General features: G+C 47.8%; 1 protein-coding gene across 1 annotated transcript; it reads left to right on the top strand.

The window, feature by feature from the left end:
• Window positions 1-268: 268 nt before the first annotated feature.
• On the top strand, window positions 269-18606 carry LOC103895476 (erlin-1). Its single transcript, XM_009275060.2, is given in 12 exon segments — window positions 269-381; window positions 1664-1745; window positions 2284-2330; window positions 8130-8191; window positions 9104-9229; window positions 10412-10485; window positions 15656-15714; window positions 16781-16872; window positions 17427-17516; window positions 17855-17934; window positions 18132-18275; window positions 18277-18606. Coding segments are annotated over 12 exon segments (1092 nt in total). The 3' UTR covers window positions 18400-18606.
• Window positions 18607-22227: the final 3621 nt, after the last annotated feature.

Raw genomic sequence — 22227 nt, forward strand, 5'->3', positions numbered from 1 at the left:
GGCCTTCCCCCCGCTGTAGTTAGCGTGAGGGGGTAACGCAGCCTCGAGGAGAGGAAGCGACGGCACCCTGCTGCAGAGCGAGGTCCGCTGGGTGCTTTGAGGATACTCCCTGGCTTTTTGGTCCAAAAGCTGAGAAGGTTTTGTTGTTGGAAAAGGGGCAGAGACACCGTCAGAGAGGAGAGAGCATGAAGATCTTCATGTGGACCGTGGATAAACAGTGCCCCATCGTCTAGGCAGTAACAGTCTCTGTCCCGCAGGTGATGCAAGGATGACCATGGCCCAGGCTGGAGCCGTAGTTGCAGCTGCCACCGGACTCCTCGTCTTCTTCCTGTACTCCTCCATCCACAAGGTTGAGGAGGGGCACCTGGCTGTGTATTACAGGTACTGTTCCCTGCCAGTGCCTTGACGGCTTCTGTAGCCTTCCCTAAATTTCTCTTTCTCAGCTGGGATTCATCCCTGGCCCCAGATCACCTTGGGAGGTGATTGCTCTCTCCTGTGTTTCTCTTCAGGTTTTGCCCCGAGGTGGGCAGACCGTGTTGTTTCTGCTCTCTTGCACCAGAAACGATGTGGGCCTGGATAGCCTGGCGCTGTGCAGAACTGTTACGAGTTTTGATCTTTCTGAATCCTCAGCTACTTTTCCTCCCTCTCCTTTCTCCCCTTTTCTGGGTCATAATTTGGATTTCAAAGCTTAGAGGATCAAAGCTCTTGGCCCATCCAGTCTTTTCACATCTGTTGATCTCTCCCTCTTACATCGAGGGTTGTCACCTCTGTCCCAAGACTGTCAGCCAGCCAAAGCACCCGTTTAGTTTTTGCTTTGAAATGGGTCTTCTCCCTGGCTCTGGGCTGAGTTTCACCTGTGGCTCGTAGCTGCCCTGAATAGCATCTATAGAGCAACTTGTTGTCAGTCCATAATAGCGAGTGGTCACAGTCACTAAATGCCACCTCTTGACTAGATTTTGCTTCAAACTTGAATAAAGGAACAGAGAAATTCAGCATCAGCCTTTCTGTGGTTTTTGCCGTACCTGCTATATTTCTGTCCTGTCTTTTCTACCCTTCACACTCACCACTATGGGCTAGTTTCCTTTGCACTGCTCTTTCCTTTAATTACGAGTGTTTTGAACAGCACAGGCCCTTGCGGTTCACTGCAGGAGACCTTACTGCACTATGAGGATCGATCGCTTAGAGCTATGCTCTGTCTCCTGTCTTTTAACCACCTGCCAGTCCCCACAAGAGACTGCGGGTTTTCTTTGTGCTTTGGGTAAGGGACTGGGCCGAATGCCTTGTGGAAATCCAAACTGGCAGTATTGCATCAACTGCTGGATTTTTCCATGGTTACCAGTGAACTATTTAGAGAGGAAGATCTGTATTGAAGCTCTCTGCAATGTTGCAATGATGGAAGAATTTAGCAGTATCTGCCTCCTGTAAAAGTTAATTGCTCACAGGACTGAAGCAAATGATTGTCGAGTTGCAGCAGGCAAGTATCATATGCAGTCAGCTCTTTTGTAGGGGAATTGGTGGCAAATTTGGTGCAGGTGAGTAACATAATTTGCGTTACCACAGCTGTGACCCCTGGTAGTTTGAATGCACCCGCTCGCTTTCAAAGCCAGCACTTATTATTTTCCAGTTGCTTGAGCCTTTTCCCCGTTTTTCTTTCTCTCTGTAGGGGTGGTGCGTTGTTAACTAGTCCCAGTGGACCAGGCTACCACATCATGCTCCCATTCATTACCATGTTCAAATCCGTGCAGGTTAGTATCTTTTCATCTTGGAAGAGGGTGACTGGGAACAGATGTCAGTAGGGATATTGCTGGATGGGGGTGACTTGGGCAACTGGTGTTTGCAGAGGGGCTTGGTAATGTGGTAGTCAGAGCAGCAGCTCCTAGGAAGCCCTTGGTTCCTTCTGCCTTAGGTGCCAGACCCAGCTGTGCACTGGGACTTGTCCTTTTGGTGGTATCTCCACAACACGTGTGTGTTGCTTGGGACAGGAGATGTCTTGCTCTGGGAGGTCAGTCTGTGTTTGTGGCCCTAATTTTTTCTCAGGAGAGCTGCAGGCCTTAGTGCTGCAGGAGCTGAGAGTAGGGAAATGAGCACAGCTCATTTCTATTTCCCAAAAGGCAAGTTGAAAAGAAGTCTGTCTTCTGCCCGCACCTGCAAAAATCAGGATGGAGGCAGAGGACATGTTTTTGGCTTCCTGTTCCTGTGTAATGGTTGTGAGAGTCTGGGCACAGCATGATCTTCCTGAAGAATGGAGAGGTTTTATGAGCACGGGTTGTCTTTTTATTTCAGACCACGTTGCAGACTGATGAAGTGAAAAATGTGCCTTGTGGAACAAGGTATGTTTTTCCTTTGTATTTCTTCTGGTGATGAGCAGATACACTCTTATCGTGTAGTTTGCAGCTAGGTATTTACAGTGCTGTGATACAGAGGCTGAAAAGTAAAGGCACATACCCTAAAATAAGTCCCAAGCATACACACCTGTATCACACTTGGAAATAATAGAGCAGGAGGTACGGGAGGGAGTGCTCTTGCTTTTGCTGGAATTGATGTTCAGAGGGTATTTGCATTTATAGTGATACTCTTGATTTTTCTTGGTTTCTTCCCTTGATTACTCTGATAGCCCGTTGCTTGTGCTTTGGTCTGCCCTCTGCTTTGTGGTATTTCTAGTCTGAATCTTGTGGCTAATACAAGTGTTGACCCCAGCAGTGGGCAAAAGTAAATGGTGGGTGGGAATCCTGATGGGAGATGGTTCATTTCAAAAACAGCTCAAGAAAATGAGTCTCCTGGAATCGTTTGGGCATTTTTGGAATTGACGTTTCACCTGATGTAAAGAGAGAGTGAGAAAGAATAAAGAAGAATCCTATGTGTGGGTAGTACCTGCCTGCTTCATAATTAAGCTGATCCTTTTGTCAGCACAGATGTGTATAGTTTTAACAAGCAGAGCAGTAACAGAAGGAGAGGGCTAGTTGAGCTGGGTTGCAGATCCTGTTGAGTTCGTTCATTCACAAGTTAGTGATGACCGAATCCGTTTCTTCAGGATAAAAGCAAAACTGGTGATTCTCCTTGTCTTTTAACTTTAGGGTACTCAACAATATTTCTGTTTTAAAGAAAAAAAAAAAATATCAGTATGACTTGAATGATGATACATAACAACCATGCTGAAATTAAAAGTTTAATGTTAGTGGCAACACTAATGAGGCAGAGTTAATTTTGATCTGGTTTAGCCCTTATTGAAATGAGTTCTTGGAATTATTCCTATAGAAAATCATCAGACATCACTTGGGCTTAAATATTAACACAAAGTTCTTGTGGGCCCTAGCTGGTTTTAGTTTTAGATCTCAAATCTCTTTCAGGAGTGTCTGTAAATAATGCTAGTGTTCAGTGCTGCAGCCAGGGCTTTGTGGTCAGATGAAGGAGGAGTAAGACTCATTATGTTCTATATCTGTATCTTTTAAATGGCACAGTTAAAAATAAGTTACCAGAGCAGAGTTTTAGCAATGAGTTTAATGGCAACTTTTAGCTCTAAGTAGCATAAATAGGAGTAATACTTCACCTGCTGGATGTTGTAAAACAGTATCACACCTCTGGGCCAGGGATGGTGTCCTGCTGTCCTGCAAGCCTTCTCAACAGACCAAACAAGGCTTTCCGCTGAAGCTTAACCGCGTTAGACATGCTAACACAGTCAAAATTAAACTGTGGTGCTTTGACCCTGCTTGAGCGGGGAGGTTGGACAAGATGACCTGCAGAGGTCCCTGCCAGTCTTGACCGTTCTGTGTGTCTGTGATTTAGGAGCTAAATACTCTGTTTAATTCTGTCTAGTTAGTTCACTAAGTTCCTGTTATATTTCAGCATTGTGGGATTCAGTTGTGCAATATAGGTGGTTGTGAAGTTACAGGTAATAAACATGCTGTAAAACACCAAACAGCTGAAGCAGTTCTTAGTTAATAATTGAATACACTTCAGACCAAAGGTCCCAGTAGCCCTGTCCATTTTTAAGGAGCCTTTAAATTTGCTTCATTTGGAATCAAAGTCTGCAGCTGCTCCATGCCAAAGCTTTGAATCCACATTTCCATAATAAAATGTTAGCTTATAAATAACAAATGGATCAAATCTGAAATTCGCTATCCTGTTTCAAAGTTTGTTACAAGAATAGATCCTAAACAGTTTAAATTTCTGTAATTGTATATTAAACTGTCAGATTTTAAAGGCTGGGTTTCTTTTCCACCATATTCATATTCCTGTTCCCTGTATCCTTATCTAAATTAGGAAGCTTCTGAATGGCTGTGTGGGTGTCCCATCTCCAATTTCTGCCTTACCTGTCCCATTTACACTTGACAGCATTAAGTGAATATGTTAAATCTAGATTTTAAAATACTTTGGCACCAGATGACTGTTTTTCATAAAACAGCTGTCACCACAGAGAAGAAAACCATTTCGTTACAGCAGGTAGAATATGTATCTGCTCTAAGCTATGAATTGCCTCTGGTGTCTGAGATTCCTGGCTTTCCCCAAAAAGAATGTGTGCACGGTTCCTTGGAAAGTTCAGCAGCTTCCTCATGGCAGGTCTGCTGATCTCCAAAAACTGATGGAAAATCAGTTCAATAAACTAGTTTTAGAACAGCAAAGTATTCTAAAGGACTGACTCAAAGAATTAATCGAGAAGTAATATACTCATGAGTATATTAATTGCGGAATACAATAAATGGGTTGAAAATGGTGTCATGCAAATATTGCATGAGAGAATTAGGTAAGTAGCATTTTTCTTATAAATTTAACTGGAAAGAATCATGCTAAATATTGTACAGGTTTTTACAATGCCAAGAAACAGTAAATAGTCAGGATGCTAAGCAGTAATTCTGCTCAAGCATTAGGTATTTATTTGCAAAGGTGCAAGAGTTGTCTTGTGCTCGTGCTGCAGATCGTTGGCAGGAACACAAACGGAGCACTGGAGGAATGCTGTTCTGGGACAGATCCCTGTTTGTTAGCCAGTCACGTGGAAAAATGTGTCATGAATATTGCAAGTGGATGTATCGCATTAATCCCTCTATCTCTAGACAGGCCAGATCTGACCTTTAAGCCCAATCTTTACATGCTCTGATTGCCTAACCTGGTCTGGTCTTGTTTCTGGTCAGCTCTAGCAATAAGCATAAAACCTTTGCGTTTTTTTACGGCCCCTTTTTATATGGCAATGTCCTTCAGTTTTTCCCTTGTCTTCTGGCCCGGCATAAGCTAAAATCCTGAAGTGTATGAGGCTTTCCAAGGTCTACTGAAATGCCTGCTAGTGTATGTTAGTCCTCTGTACACTTTCACCTTGTCCTGTAAAATTAGGCACTATTGTTGCCTAATTATGCTTAAACTTCTCCCAGGTGCACATAGTCTATGTGTCGATCCTCCTTTCAGACCTCCTATGGATTTCTTCTTGTTCCTCCCTCCCTGACCAGAGAGCCTGCTCAACTCAGTGCTGCTCTGCCTGACCAGCCTCATGAGCAGCTTTGCAGCAAGGACCTCGGGGGTGCGAGTAGCACCTACAGAGGCTGCAAATGCCAGTGTTAGAATGGCTGTGGAAACTGCGGTGGAGAGTTGCAAGCACTGGAAATCTCCCCGCAGGAGTCACCCTGCCTTGCATCTGGCTAGAAGCAGGCTTTGGCAAACGAGGATGTTTTGAGAGTGATAGTGGCTTGTTAAAATGGAAAGAGCACTGTCTGAGCCAGCGTAGGTGTCAAAGGGCAGTTCCAGGTCAACAAGGTGTGTGAGTGGCCCCAAATCAGTGCATGATGCTCTGCCAGAGCAACTGTCGCGAAACTGCCAAGGACAGTATCTTCTGCACCCCAGGAGTTTACTAACATCTTCTGGACCAGGCTGTTTGAGAGGAGGTCTTGTCTGAGTTGCTCACTTTAAGATCAAAGTGTTACAGTTCAGTTTGGCTCCTGGGTTTACAGCAGCAAGGTCCAGACAGCCATCCCCACTGCACAATGTGAAATGATGATGGCTCCAGCAGCTGGATGGATGGATGGAAGGAAAACACAGTGTAAGTGCTTTGTAGGCTTGGCTTAACCTTAAGCCCTCAGTGGGGAAATAGGTGGCCAGCATATTTGGGCTCTGAGTGGCACCTGTTTCCTCAAAGCCATTACCTGACCAACAGGACAGATACAATTCACTTGTGCCCCACCCTGTTGACCCATGCTGGTTGAGATCCTTGGCAGGGTTGCTGTGGGTAGTGTTGGTTGAGTCAGATGGGCAGCAGGCAGTCCTCTCTGGTCTGAGGTGCCAGCCTTTCTTGCATGTGAGATGATGAGGGGCTGTGGATGAGTCCTGTGTAGGAGGCATATTGTCTTAGGTGCTCTCTTTTTCCTTCTAAAATCCCCATAAAATTGAAATGCCAAAAGGACCCCAACATAAGGATGTGCAGTGGAGGACATTCTGGTGGAAGAAGCCCACACGCTCTGCTTTGGTTCCTCACCAGGATATATAGAAGATGCCTCAAGATGGTAGCTGGGTTTCTCTGTCCTGGTGGAGATGTCATAAGGTGACTGGAACGAATCACAAGGATGAAAGCAAGTTCGGAAGATCATGAGGAATGCTGTTGGACGTCACTTGCAATGATAAATAGTCATTTTATTGGATGTGGTGGGACAGTTAGAGTGCAGAACAGATGAGATGGAGAAAAACACATACACCATGCCATTATAACTGCTTATGTAGCCTGACATACCTATAAAAGATCCATAAGCCTGTCATTTAAAAATAATAGTAACCATTCTTAAGAGAGAGCCAGCAAGAATGACCATGGCCTAAAGAGAAATCTTGAGTGAAAAAGAGAGTAATACTCTTAGTAGTATCTCACTGGGAAATAAGTCTCTCTTTAGCCGCAAATATCTTTTCTGCTGGCTTGTCCCTTCCAGCAGGCAAGTTCAGTCCATCACCAATGTTTTTAGCTCATAGCTTGCCATGAAGCAGGCAGGTTTGCAGAGTGAACACAGACTCTGCCTGGGAGGCCTTTTCTAAAAGAGCACAGACACGGGCAAGTTCAGGTGACCTTTCTGCAGACTTAGCTTTCAACTGCCAGAGGTTAAGATCTGCAAAATAAGAAACAGTTTGTCATGGGGGATATGTTTGAGTTAAAACACCACAGAGACTAAGTTTGGAAATGTGTGAGGTCTGTTTCTGGGGATTAGCTGCTTTAGTTTCAGCTAAAGCTTCTCGTTTGTGATTTGTCTTTGCCCTGAGGAAAAAATTGCAAGAGTGCTTTAAAAATACACTCTCGAGAGACTTATGAGCTGTTGAAAATAAAGTTGGGGTTTTTTTTTTTCTTCACTGTAGAGTTTGTGCTTTTCTCTGGTGCCACAGGTACCCAGGGGTGGGCATGACCTGCTGAAAGCCATGTCAGTAAGAGCAGAGGCTGAGATCAGCCCCTACCTCTGATTCCCTCTTTTCTCTGCCAGTCCGGCAGCACGTGATCCCTTGCGGAGGAAACTGCCTGCAGGCTTCTTCCGATGAGGTGTCTGGAGCTTCTTGACAGTGCACATGCCTAGGCGCATGTGCATGGTTGTGGTGTTACTGGAGAGCTGTTTGCAACATGACATTGGTGTAGGGAATGTGAATTAAAGTCTGTTACATGCTTTGTTTCTTCCTTTCTAACAGGGGCCTTGTCAGGTTCCTGCTGGAGTTAGTAAATGCATGAACTTAAACTAAGGGCTTTTCTATTTAAAATGTATTTGCTGCCTAGAAGAGCTGCGGTGCGTCTGCAGTTTGTGTCTGCTCTGCTGCTTGCAGGTGTCGTCTGCTGTCCTTGTTGCCTTCCCTTCATTGTGCTAGACTCCCCCTTTCTGATAGTTGCAGCTACATTCCTGTTCAAAAATGTTTTCCTTTTGCTGGCTAAGTAGGAGGTAACAAAGTGAAGCGAAAGTGTGTTGCAGACTTGCTGGAGCATGCTTTTGATTTATGCAGAGAGAGGGACCAGTCTGTACAAAGCTGGGGTTTGCTACCATCTAATTGCAAAATGCTCAAGAAGTCAGAATTGTTCTGAATAAGTTTAGTAGAATTTAGTAAAAGAGGGAAAGAGAGACTTTGCTTTAAATATGGACCACTGCTAACAGTTGCAGTAATAATTCATTAATTCTCTTTTTCACTTACAGTGGCGGTGTTATGATCTACATTGACAGAATAGAAGTTGTGAATAAATTGGCACCGTATGCAGGTATTTCCCGTCCTGTTTCAACAAGCAGCGCTGTGACTGTCTTCACTCCTCCTGTAGCCTCTCTATCTTGGTTTGCAAGGCTTCCATTTTCTGTGTCTTGTTATCCTTATGGTTCCCAGTACCACAGCAATTAGTTTCATGCATGTGTCTGCAAGCTTTTTGAAGAGCCACAGATTTGCAAAGATGAAAATAAATTCTAGGATTGCTTCTCCCCTGTACATCTGGAAACTTGACGGGTGTTCAAGCAGTCCTATTGCTGCTGAAGGGGAGACCACCTGTGAAACTAAACACATGGGACAAAAGCCCCCAGGTGCTTGCCAGCTCAGCTCCTGGGAAAAGTACAAAAGCAAAGCCTGCATAGGAGCCTCTTACCTTCTTATTTCACTAGCTGCTGAACCAAAGACCCACACAGCTGCTTTTTCACCAGCATAGCTTAATGCAAAATGCTAGCATTACTGAGGCATTGAAGGGTGAATTCATGTTACAATTGTGGGAATGATACTTGTTTTCACTTTATAGTAGTATCTGTTACTATGCATGCAGGTCCTGGACAGGCTTTACTGTTTCGTTTGTTTATGAAGATCATAAAACAGGACCGTGCAGTATATCTTGCTGTAATTACTCTGCTCTTTGAAGTCATATAATCCCAGCAGCACTGGAGGAGGGGACCTCTGCAGGCTTCTCCTCTGACCTCTCTCCCACTCACAGCAGGCTTCTCACTAACTGCTGGGCAGGGCAGCTGTGGTTTTGTCCAGCCAAGTAGTGAAAACTCCCAAGGATGGAAATCCCCCACCCGCCTGTCCCAGTGCTGCACTACTTTCCTGATACCCTGAGCTGTTGTTTTGCGGTTGTGGCATTGCAGAAAGCAGTACGTGTCAGTGGTGACCTGTGATAATTCTCTTACTTCCTCAGTGTACGATATTGTGAGAAACTACACTGCAGACTACGATAAGACCTTGATCTTCAATAAAATTCATCATGAGCTGAATCAGTTCTGCAGTGCCCATACCCTGCAGGAAGTATACATTGAGCTGTTCGGTAAGTGGATAGCAGCTGGATGCACCCACCAAGGGCTGTGTAATCTCCCTGTTCTGTGGAATATGTTACAGCAGGCTCCTGTGAGCAAACAGCCTCTGTGTTGGAGTTGCAGTCTAGAATCCAGCTCCTTATACATCCATATGTCACTTCCCATGTAACTTTACTCTTTAACGATTCAGATTTCTTTGTCTTTCCACATCTGCACATGGGAATTTTATTTTGGTCCTTTTCCACTTAGGACTGAATTCTGGACACACAAAGTAGCCACTCTGCTCTTGTGTGTGTAGTCATGCCCATTGCCTTCACTATGATGATGGTTTTGTCTTGTGTACTACTTTTAGGCCCCTGTTCTGTTGCTGAATTGACTTTTTTACTTTAAAAGCTTCCTTCGGCTCTTTTTAGCAAGCGAGAGCTGGAAGGGACGTGCTCTCAGTTCATTGCAATGCTCTAGTTTTTTCACAAGGGGGTAGCAGTGGTTCAGGAATTAGCAAATTTAATGTTCTGCTTCTTGGTACCTACCTGTGCTCCCGAAGACATAACAGCATCACATTCCTTCTTGAGTGGCAGAGTAGGGGAAAATTGGTTTATGGAAGATAAAAGGTTGTCAGATTTTTAATATTAAGAGACTGTCAATCTGTACAATGCTGTACTCAGACTTGCCAAATATCCATAGTCAGAGAGGAGTTTCCTGGTAGTACATGCAGCTTAATCCCTTCATAACTGGCCATTTCTGTGGCCAGAGATCTTCCTGGAGCTTGGAAGTGACAAAATGCGTTTTTTTTCAGTAGCAAGTACTGGATCCTGCAGGTCCCTAGAGACTTAAGGCAGAGCTTGCTGCTGGCAGCGGGGTTGGTGTGGCTCCAGCTAGGAAGGGATAGACTTCGACCGCAGGCTCTGGGTGCTTTTTCTGCTGAGATGCTGAAAGCCATTTGTCCTCAGCTCAGATACCATGAGTTCATCAATAGCTGAACCTTTCTAGAGATGCTAGCATGTGGCTCTCCTCTCGGGAACGTTTTCCAGGGGGTATAGGAAGGGAAACAATGTACTGAATGATCTCAGAAAGCATCTTTATCTTAAACCATAGAGATACCTGCTCTTCAAGGCCAGTTGACACTCTGCCACACAAGCTGTAAGAGAAATGATGATAAGCTAAGTGGTCTCTCTCTTGTCCTCCAAACACAGATCAGATAGATGAGAATCTGAAGTTGGCCCTGCAGAAGGATCTCAATGTCATGGCACCAGGTCTCACTATCCAGGTAGGTTCATTCCCTAACAAAGATTACTTTTTTCCACCTCTAATTTGCTTACCTTTCACTAGATTGATGAGATTTCTTGCTTTGGTTTTCCACATAACGTGAAATAGTTGAGCCTTGAGTTGAGGTTTGTCCATTGAAGACTGTCCATATGACAGTGACCACCTCTAAATGCTAGTTTTATGTTGGGGGAAGACCTGCAGGATAGAGAAAAGGACCTTTTAGGCCACAGACCTGCAAGTATTGGGTTTAATTTGCAAAGAGCAAGAAAATGTTTTTCTTTACCTTTGGCACCCCTGCAGAGCTGAGCACTCCAGTGTGCCAGTGCAGTTTCTACAGGTAATTGCAAAAGAGATCTTCATCTTTTCTGCACTTGTACCAGAGATAGGGAAAGATGTTATATCTTAAGTGATTTTCTGCTTACATTTAATGTTAGAAAATCGTGTTTAATCTTAGCTGGGCTATGGGACGTGCTGGGTTTTTGGCATGTTGAAGTTCAGGGTGACCAACTGGGAAAAATATACCTTAGGCTCACAAGGGCTAAGATGGAAATCTCTGGAGATTTCCACTGTAGGGAAGAGAGAAACCAAATCTGGTTTGCCGTTCTTGTTGCCACATTTAGCTAGGCTGGCTGGCTGTGTGCAGGGAGGGAAAGCCTCCCGTTGACAGCACATGAAATGCTATGATAAATACTGTTCTGCTTTGTGGCTCATTTGTGCATAGGCTTGCTCTGTTTTGATGAGGGTGAACCACAGGCAGCATCTTATCACAAAGAAGTTGAGATAGCACCAGTCTTCCAAATATCCGAGTTAACTTGCACTGTACATCGCAGAGAGATTTCCTGTAAAAGGTCATTATCGATCAAAATTATCGTCATAATGTAAAGGCCCTTTTTGATCTCTGAGTATGGAAGGGTGTAAGCAAAGTTCACAGCTCTTTGCTGGGAGATGTTAACTACAGAGCTAAATCTGATCTTCAGTGTATGCTATCCCATCTTGATTTGGCATGCTCAGTCTTCACTGTTGGTCAAAAGTTGAAGGATATCCTGCCTGCATCAGCCCGGACTGAGCTCACCGGACCAGCAGTTTGAAGAGGTCCCATAACTAGTGAGGAAAATGGTTAAGTACTTAAGAGACAGTGTGATCCTGCCTTCGCGTTCCTATTGTTCCCTTTCAGAACAGAGCTGCACCCTTGTCTCCAGTAAAATTGTACCTCAGCATACAACTCTGCCATGTTGCTGTGTCTCTTGTCAGGAAATACCCTGCTCCTTTGGTGAAGAGCTGAGCTTTCTTTAAACTCTTCACATGCAGCTGTGTAACCCAGATTAACTTAACTGTACCTTGAACTGAATTGTTTTGTGAGCTCTAAGGGAAATAATTCTGTATTTGGGCATAACGCTTTCCTCTTGAAGAGCATATTTGCACACGAGTACTTCAGAGATCACTGACAATTCATTTTTGAAAGAAGTGACACAGAAAACAACTCATTATTGAAAAGATGCTATTAGAGGGAATTAACAGCATTTATTTCTAGGTTTATTAAAACTAATATATATGAAACCTTTAAAAGTCCTCCAAGTTGCCTGATGCAAAACATTATTTCCTAACTGGAATGGTGGCCACAGCCTGAAGAGAAACGGAGGCCAGTGGGTGGTAAGAAGTGTCTAGGGACAGTGTCATAGGGGAGGCTCCTGCACTTCCCTTGTGAAAGCACGCCCTGGGGCTTGTCTCAAGTGTCTGGACAGAAACACACATCCTGGGAAACAAACCTGAGAAACTGGAAATCCATGCGCATTTGCAGTCCTGGGGCCTGGTGGGATAGCTCACGTGAGTGCCGTGCTGCTGTGGATGGGTACAGGCTCTCTAGGGAGGACGGGCTGAGAAGGTGAGGCAGCAGGGTTGTGCTGCCTGCAAAAGATGGGCTCAAATCATGCGGAGCTTCGCTTTGGGATGGATGATGAACAGCTGAGATAAGAGCCAATATAGGTAAGAATCAAACCAACACGGAGGACCACGTGGGCCTTTTCTGCTGCAGACCACCCAGTTAGTAAGATGAAGTAGATAAAACTGCCTCTAGAAGACCAGAGGAAGCCTCTTGATCGCAGACCCTAGTACTCATGGGGGTCTCTGACTACCTCAGTGTCCGCTGGAAGAGCAATAGGGCTGGGTGAAAGCCATGCTGGATGCTTCTGAAGGGTGTTGAACACAGGTTTTGGCAGTGGTGAGCAAAGCTGACTGGGGTAGATGGTCTGCTGGACCTTTTAGAAACAAGGAAGAACTGGTTGAGAAATGAAGTCTGGTAGCAGTGTGAGGTGCAGCAGCTGTAAGGTGGTGAGTTCAAGGTCCTCAGAGGAGCGAGGTGAATAGGAGAATTACGGGCCTGGGCTTAAGGAGAACAGAACTCAGTTTGTGCGAGATGTGCTTGGCAGGGTCCCGTGGGAGACTGCCATGGTCAGCAAAGGAGGCCACGAGGCCCCATGTCATTGCCAAGGACACCCCAAAGTGTGGGAAGTCAAGTAGGTGAGACGGGAGGCCGGTGTGGATGAAAAAGGAGCTCCTGACTGAGCTGAAAAGCAGAAAGGAAACTCACAGAAGGTGGAGTAGGGATAGATGAGCTGGGAGGAATAAAGCTAATTGAACTGAAAGCGCAGGGACAGAGTTAGGAAAACCAAAGCTCAGCTAGACTTGGACCTAATGATGGCTGTGTAGGGCTTCTGAGGGGCATCCACAGCAAAAGGAAGGCCAAGGAAGCTGTGGAGCAGGGGACATAGTGACCAAGGACATGGAAAAGGCTGAAGTACTCAACACCTTGTTTGACTTCTTTCTGGCAAGGTCTGCCCTTGGGCCTCCCCATTCCTTACCCTAGCAGCAGAGTCTGCAGAGATGAAGCATTACCCACAGTAGAGGACAGCTGAGCAGATGGACACATACAAGTCTGTGGAACCAGGTGGGATGCATCCCAAGGTGCTGAGTTGCTGGCCCACACCATCGTGAAGCCACTCTCTTTGAAAGATGGCAGTGGTCAAGGGAGGTCCCTAATAACTGGAAATAGGCAAATGTCACGCCCATATTTAAGGACAAGGATCAACAGGAGAGGAGAAGTACCATACTGTCAGCCATACCATCAGCGTGTTCCCATTCTCTGCAGCGTTTACATTGCCATCTCAGTGGCTCTCAACTGCACTCTCCAGTTTGTTAGTATCCCTTATACTGGATTCCCCACACTGGAATAAAAATTACCTTCAACCTGCTGCTGAGCTTTTGCCAGTGCAGCTCAGGATGTGGCTGGACTTCATGGCCATAGGGAAAAGATGCTGTCATATAGTCAGCTTGTCTTTTGATTCCTTCATGCTCTTTTTTGCAAAGCTGTGGCTCAGCCAGTTAGTCCCAGCATCTCCCAATGCTGATTATTAACAGTATTGACAGTGCACAGTAGTATTTCCATCTAGTAGATTTACATAGATTTCACTGTTAAATAGATTGAGCCATTGGCTTGAAGAAGAAGCAGCTAGTGGAGATTTTCAAAGACCTGGCGGCTTTCCTGGTTACAGAGGAATCTTTGCCCATGTTGGAAAAGCCATACTTCTGGAAACTGACCTTTGTTTTGGTGCAGGGGGTATTATGGAGGTAGAAAGAATATCCCCCTGCATACCCTGCAGTAACTGGTGAGGTGAGCTTTCTCCATGTGGTACCTTTCTAGGGACTTGGTAAGAGCTTAGAAAAGTCCTTTCACTGAAGGATGTTCCGGTCTGATGTCCAATAAATCTGCTTTCTGCAGAGGAGCAGCAGAGTTGGGGTTGTTCAGCCTGGAGAAGAGAAGGTTCCAGAGAGACCTTATTGTGGCCTTTCAATGTGTAAAGAGGGCTTTTTACAAAGGCCTGTAGTGACAGGACATGGAACAACGGTTTTAAACTGAAAGAGGGTAGGTTTAGATTGGAGATAAGGAAGAAATGTCTTATGATAAGGGTGGTGAGACACTGGAACAGGTTGCCCAGAGAAGTTGTGGATGCCCCATCACTGGAAGTGTTCAAGGTGAGGTTGGACAGGGCTTTGAGCTACCTCATCTAGTGGAAGATGTCCCTGCCTATGGTGGGAGGAGCTTGGACTGGATGATCTTTAAAGGTCCCTTCCAACCCAAATCATTCTGCGATTCCCAAGTGTCCTGCTTTGATGACAGGCTGGCTTCTTCTCCCCAGGCGGGGTGTGTTTGCCAGGGCCAGGGAGCCTGTCACATGGAAGCGGTTCCCTTTTCGCACTGCATACGAAGACTTGCCCGGACATGTCCATATTCCATTCCCCTCTGTGGAAGCCCCTCGGTTCTTTGCAGACTTACTGACCCCAGAGAGAAGCAGTAGGTTCAGCACTAGATCTACAGTGAAGGTGGAGCAGGAGGGTTGTGAAGCAATTGTACAGCTGTGGACTGTCAATCTGCATCTCCTAAAGCTCAGTAATGAGTCACACAACATGCCAGCTGAGCAGCAGTAGCTCCTGGTCCTGCCTCTGGAGGCGTTTCCCTCATATTTCAGAGAGAGTCCTCCGCAGAGCAGCTTAGCGGCTGTCTCTGGCATGTACCCGAGTTGTGGTGTCAGCATCGCCATGCACATCACTCTTGATGATCCACAGTTGCAAACAACAACAGTTCCCAGCTGCCACCCATGCCCTGCTGCTCTCCCCTGTCTTCACTGCTATGTCTCTCATTGTGTTGTCGCTTTTGCAAGTTTTTCTCCTGGAAAACCCATTCCTGAGCTCGTAGCCCTGCCTCTTGTTTTGCAAGTCTCACTCCTGCAATTTAATTTCATTGGGTTTGTGAGCCCATTTCTTGAGCAATACTTTGGGAAGTGTTGTCTGGTGATGTTTGAAGAGTCTTTGGGGTGGAGAACTAAGCTGCTTCTAACAAAGGTGGTGGACCTCTTTAGCAGTCTATTCCACAGGCCTTACTTGATCACTTAGGTGCCGTAAAAGGTGCAAAGACAGGAGATACAACTGTAAGGCACCTCTGTGAGAGTGGCTGTGCTCAGCTGTGTTGTACAAGAGGATTGAGAACCATTATGTGTGGTCTTGGATTGATGTGGAGATATCCAGAGCACTACAGCTGGTTTTGCAAAGACATTTCTTAGTTAGGCAGCTTGCATCAAAATGTTTAATTTAAAATGCATTCACTTTTTTTTCCATAGGCTGTGCGTGTTACAAAACCCAAAATCCCAGAAGCCATCCGAAGAAATTTTGAGCTAATGTGAGTGGCTGTACATAAAATTGTATGCATTGGTTTTGAGGGTCTAGCACAGGTATAATGCTATTAGAAAGCTCTTACCTGGTGCTCAGAAGATGAGAGGTGGACTCTAGTCAGTGTGTGCTTTGCTAGGTGCACTTGTGCATTCTGTTTCTCCGTTTCCATAGCTCTTTCACCTTGAAGCCTTTCAGCCCTTCACAAAGATGGTTGTTAGCATGTACAGAGTCCATATCAAGGCTATGTTCCTACTCCTTTATGTAGAGGGGACACTGGTGTGCTATAGAGAACCTGCAGAAGACTTGCAAACTGAATTCAGGGCTCAGGGGTCTTGATGTCTCACCCATAAACTCCCCTCCAGCAAACTCACAGAAGTGCAGACAGATTTTAGTCTATGTACCCATGGAGATCTCCTGTCCAAGCCCTTTCTCAAAGCAGGGCCAATGCCACAGCTGCAGTAGGTTGCCGTGGGCTGTGTCTGGGTGAGTTGGGGCATCCTCGGGGATGAGGATCCCCCAACGCTCAGGGCCCGGTCCCAGGGACACCCCACTTGCACAGGGACGGGCTGTTTCCTTGGGGCCGGCTGGGGTTTCCCGTGCTGCAGCTTGTGCCGGTGCCTCCGGGGCTCTCGTTGTGCCCCTCCGAGCAGAGTCCAGCCCCAGTGCCTCCAGAACCTCTTTGGGCACAGGGAGATGCTATTGAGTCCCCCTTCACCTCCTCGTCTCCATCTGAACAAGCCCAGCTCCCGTAGCCTTTCCTCATATGCCCTGGCCTCCACCCCACATCTGCAGTAGCCCTGCACTGGACTCACTCCTTGTCCCGAGGGCCTCAAACTGTATATAGCATCCAGATGTGGCCTCACCAGTGCCAAATGGAGAGGGGGAAATAATCTCTTCCTTTGACCTGCTGGCTACACATGTGCTCATACAGCTGAAGACAGAGCTGGTCCTCATGGCTGTGAGGACTTGATGCTGGCAACTGGTCGACTTCTTGTCCCCCGGCCTCTCATGCCCTGGTTTGCAGAGCTGCTCCCCAGCTCCATTTCCCTGTGATAATGTTTCTCACCCTGCAGGGAGGCTGAGAAGACCAAGCTGCTGATTGCAGCCCAGAAGCAGAAGGTAGTAGAGAAGGAGGCAGAGACAGACCGGAAGAAAGCGCTCATTGGTATGTCACCAGTTGGGAGTATTAGTGGACAGGGGCCAGACTGAATTTCTATTCCTACATCCCCCAGTAAGCCGGGGTAGGACATTGTCTTGCATCGCTGACAGCTCCCTGAAGGAAGCACAGCCAGGCTGCACCAGTCATTTAGAAAATATGAATGTGCTGCTAGATACAGCAGCAGCCTACGTCCTACCTCCCTCCCCATAGCAGCAGAGCAGCGAACACCTCTGTCCTACAGTGGGGCTCCTGCAGGCCAAGAGGTAACAGCTCTGCCAGAAAAACTGCTTGGGCTTGAAGCTAAATATCCTTGTGCCAGGGGGAATCGCTTGTAAAAGGGACATCAGCCAGTGCAACTCTAGAAACATCAGCACTGTGTTTTCTTTCTATAACTGTATTGCTTGGAGTACAAACTGGCACTGTAGGATCTGAGCAGAAAGGGAGGCAGCAGATTCTTTGGCAGATTGTGTGGCAGATTCTGCAACCAGGTGCTGGGGTCAGGGTGCTGATGCTCAGGCTCTGTGAAGTGAATGTCTGAGCTGAGCCTGTTGTGATTGCAGAGGCAGAGAAGGCTGCTCAGGTGGCCAGGATTCACTATCAACAGAAGATTATGGAGAAGGAAACAGAGAAGCGAATTTCTGAGATTGAAGGTAACCGTGGTTCTAGCGTGCTGCTGGGGTCATCTTCCAGCTCAGGGTGGTGGCAGGTAGAGGAACCTCAGAACTGAGCTGATAGGCATCGCCATTCTGCAAAAATAATAAAGGGTGCAGTAGCGCAAGGTTATGCACTGGGGTCATTCCTCCCCTTTGCAGGTACCCCTCTAAGAAGCCAGCAGTGCAGGTACACGGCCAGCCAGGCTGTGTCGCTGTGTCACGGGCACACCTGGGTCAGCTAGTCCCCATGGGACAAAGGCTCAGGTGCTCAAATGTGATGGGGCTATTCACTTGCTAATGCTTCTTTTCCTGTCCATCTTCTGTGGCTGTGTTAGATGCTGCGTTCCTAGCAAGAGAGAAAGCAAAAGCTGATGCGGAGTACTACACTGCTCAGAAGCTGGCTGATTCCAACAAGGTGAGCACTTGAAAGCTGGTCAGAAAAGGACTTGCTTACTCTTTTCCTCTGCACAGGAGATAAGGTTCAGGTGGGCAGCACTGGAAAAACACTTGATTTAACAGCCCATATCCCAGGAGGCAGTTGCCCGAGATGAAATCTAATGATGCGGGACCCAGAAGGTTGTCTCTTACAGTCTCTGGTTTCTCTTTTTGTAGCTGAAACTTACCCCCGAGTATCTGGAACTAATGAAATACCAAGCGATAGCTGCGAACAGCAAGCTGTATTTTGGTGACAGCATCCCCAACGTGTTTCTGGATTCCTGTGCCTTCCAGCAAGCCAATCTGAGGACTGCCCAAGAAACCAGCCTTCCTTCACAGGAGGCCCCGGAGGCCTCTGGAGAAAGCCATCTCAGAGCAAAGGAAAGCACTGGCTGACAGAGGTAGAAAGATACCTGGTACAGCTCAACAGCTAGCCCAGCTGTGAATGGGGATGTTGCCCTGTGCTGGTGGGGCGGATGCAGCGCATGCGTGGACATCTTGTGTATAGGTGACAGTTGGGTTGATTTTCTTCTAGCAACACATTGCAAGTGCTCTGCCTCTTCCATTTCTTCCCCTATTAAATTGGTGCTTCCAAATGAGGGATAGTCCTGTACTAACATACCTATACTGGAATATTAAAAGACAGACACCAGGAAAGCCTTCTGCAGTAGGTGCAATTATTTAGCAAGCATTACTCTGGAGGTAGGAGATGTTGCTTTGAGTGCTATGTTGCTGCCCACTGGTCATTCCCCAGTGCTCCTCGCTGAGGCCAAGCAAAGAGGTTTCCTTCGTCCTGCCGATGAAGCTTTGCTTTGTGGACTCCAAGGCAGGTAGAAACCGGCACTATCTAACTCTCCTCAAGGACTCCAGTGGAGTGGGCTCTCCTTGGCCAGTGGAGGCTGCGTGTTCCTGCTCAGGGCGAGGCCTGGCGAGGAGTGGTTTGGTGTGGAATAGGTTATTTGAATAGGATCTGCGTAGCCATTATCTTCTTCTTTCCTTTAGGCAGTGGCACTAGATAACGACTCGGAGCAAGCAATCTCTAACGGGCTTCTGTAACTCCCCCTCTCCAAGCAAGAGCATCACACTGGCTGCCTGTGACTGACTGTAGTAGATTTCAGCTGGGTGGCTGGGTCTCACTTTGCACCGTAAACCAGATTTCAGAGTGCATGGAGCACCTCTGAGCAGCTGGTTGGGAACAGGGCTCGGAAATCTTTGCTCAGACCCCAGCCTCCCTGTGTAGGTCTTTTCACCAGGGAAAGGGGGCTGAATTTCCACTGCTCTGCCTTGCTGGCAAAGTGAAGGGGAAGAGAAGAGTGAAGGGACCCCGCTCCGCAGCACATCAGATGTTTTGACACCTCAGCTGCAAAGTAGGTGAGGCATTGCTGCTCCCCAGTGCAAAATCCACTGCTCCAAGAAGAAATGGGACCTGCCTCGTGTGTCCTTGAACAGCCGCGGTGGGGAGTCTGTCACTGGTCCTCTCATCACTGGCCAGGCTTCGCTGCATTGCGGGGCTTTTGACTCACGAGCTGTGCTGGCAGAATGATCTTTTCTCCTGGTGTGCATTGTAATATATCCAACCCCTGCTCCCCATGTGCCACTGCAAGGTGAGAGAGATGTGCTCAGGGGGGAAATCTGCTGGTACGATCTGCTTTCCTCTTTTCCTCTGTCCTCCCCTTTGCCTGTGAGGACGTGCTTGTTTCTAGGACCTGTTTCTCGTGTTCTGCGACAATCCCAGAAGATGATGGCTGAGGAAGCAACTGGCAGGAGCTTGAGCTGGAACGCCGTTCCCCAGCTGGTAGCACTGCAGCATTGCCTGCCTCCAAACCCACTATATGTTCAGAGACCACCTCTCCTCCGCCAGCCTGGAATATCTGTACGTTCATCCTGCTTTCTTGTCCCCTCGGGCGCAGCCATGTGCAGCGCTCAGCCCTGGCGTGGTTCACCGGACAGGCCGGTTGGTGGTGACACTCCGGGCGCTTCGCCGGTTGATGCTGACAGGCTGGTTGGTGCTGGCATTGAGATCTTCTGTCCCTGGCACCATCTGCAGCCTCATGGCAAGGGGAGGAACATGCTTAGCTTTTGCCTTGGTGAAACATTCAACCCAAAACAAATGGTCTGAACTTTACCTCTGCTAATGATTTCCCCAAACGAGTTGTGTGGGCTTCAGGCTTTCCAGTGCTGTGTGGCCTGACTTGGAGGATGGTAGTGTCTCTCCTCAAGGAAGTTTGGTAACATACAGTGCCTTATGCTGTCTCAGCTCCTGCCCTGGCTGCCTCTCCTCCATCTCTGGGGCAGACCAGGGATGTATTGACCCTGCCTCTCCTGCTGCCGCTGCTGGCCAGCTTGGGTAATACATGACTGGGGGACTGCAGCAGTTTCACCTCCACCTGTCTGCAAACTCCCAAGGCCCAGTTGGTGCTCTGCTCCAGGATACCAGCTCCTCTTCAAACCCAGCCATGGCAGGAGCCAGGGACCAGGACCCTGCCCCAGTGAGAGGCCAGCTGAAGGTGCTGAGCACCAGTCCCGGCTTCCAGGGAGGTCATGGGAGAGCATGCTTCCTCATGCTCTGAGGATGAGAGGAAGGGTACTGCTGTTGCCAGGAGGAGAGGTTTCTCCAGTTTTTGCTGTACACACCTGGTGCACAGGGGTTGTGGCACAGCCATGTGCCTTGCAGATCCCAGCCTGGGGAGCACTAAGCCAATCTTTTGCATGGGGCGGGCTCATGACCTCACCTGCCAAAGGCTTGGGCAAACAGTGCCCTCCTGATGAAGAGCACCCTTCAAAGGACCCCGGTGGGCAGAGGAGCAGGAAGGATGTCTGCATGTCGTGCTGGAAGGCAGCTCAGCCAGCAGGCAGGGCAGAGCTGAAACCCATGGCTGATGGCAGGAGAGGAGCGGGCAGGCACAGCAGTGCCCTTTCCAGGGGAAGGGTGCCAGGGCAGAGAGGGGATGGCAGTGTATTTCATAGCTGTGGTGTTTGAAATGTGTCCTGGAAGTACCGTTTGACTTGCAAGGTCCCATTTCTCCTGTGGGAAGGGCTTCAAGGAGCCAGTGGAGTTGCAGCTCTTTGACCCTCCACCTCCTCGGTGTTGCTGGCTTGCAGTGGCCACTTCGGTTGAATTTTGAGATTAAGGCGGGCTTTTTAGAACAGAGGCACTCCTGGAGGAGATGTAGACTTGTCTCCATGTGGTATTCACTGGGGTTGGGCACTACCTAGTGCTGGCATCAAACCCTGGGCATCAGGCTGGGTGGACAGGGTAGGTTCTGCTAGCCTGGAGATGACAAGAAGCAAGGGCACGAAGGGGAACCACTAGAAGCAATAACCAGACAGCTCACAGCTCTCCTGCAGTGATCAGAGCGAGATCCCCCTACAGGGAGGGCTACTTCCCTTTGGATCTGAGTCTTGCTGGGCCTCCCTGCAGCCATCCAGGTGGATGCATGGCTTTGCCATTAGTGGCTGTCACTCTGGCTAAATGTCATCCTGCTCTGGCTGGGTATGCATCAGCCACCTCCTACCCATGTGGTCTGAGGGACACCTGGGGATGCTCCTGTGGTTTGAAGTCCTGCAGCAACGTGTGCGTGATGCTCAGTGCCTTCTGCAAAAGCCTCCTCCATCCTTCTCTGCTTCCCCAGCCACCACTTCAGAAGCCTGAGTAGGTGTGTGGGAGGAGGGAATCACCATGACTTTAACACCCCAGTCTGGGCTTTGCTCCTCTCTGAGATGGGAGCTGCAGAGCGGGAACATGGGTGCAACTGGGAACATTGGTTTGAACTGGTTTTTCTCTCCGTTCAAAAGGTCTGTGTGCTTGTGTGACTAAAGGCGTCTGCCACTGGATCCGCACCTTTAAGGAAACATGTATGTTCAAGTTTACATGCACAGTGTTAAGTTCTTTTGATAAAGCAGAATAAAACTATTTTGTTACCATTTCCTTGGTGGCTTTATGTGTCCTAGGGCCAGTATCACTGTAGGCATGTGGAGGGGGGACACCTATGCCTCTCATCCCACAGTAACACTGCATCTAGTTGAATGTCCCCAGTGACTGCCACCTTAGGAGCCCCATGAGCAGCCTGGGCTGAAAGAAAACCCACAGGATGGTCCTGAGCAGCAGGGACAGCACTTACAGTCCTGCTGTGTTTCTGCTATCATCCTCCGAAGCTCATGGTGGGAGCTGAGCCCTGGTGGCCCTTGGGCCCCCACCTGAGCTGCCACATTGCTCGCGTGCAGCCAGTGCAGGAGCGTTTCCCAAGCAGGCATGGCTGCTGTGTGCAAGCGG

Source organism: Aptenodytes forsteri, unplaced genomic scaffold (genome assembly GCF_000699145.1).
Source record: "Aptenodytes forsteri isolate BGI_AS27 unplaced genomic scaffold, ASM69914v1 Scaffold320, whole genome shotgun sequence".
NCBI classification, from domain to species: Eukaryota; Metazoa; Chordata; class Aves; order Sphenisciformes; family Spheniscidae; genus Aptenodytes; species Aptenodytes forsteri.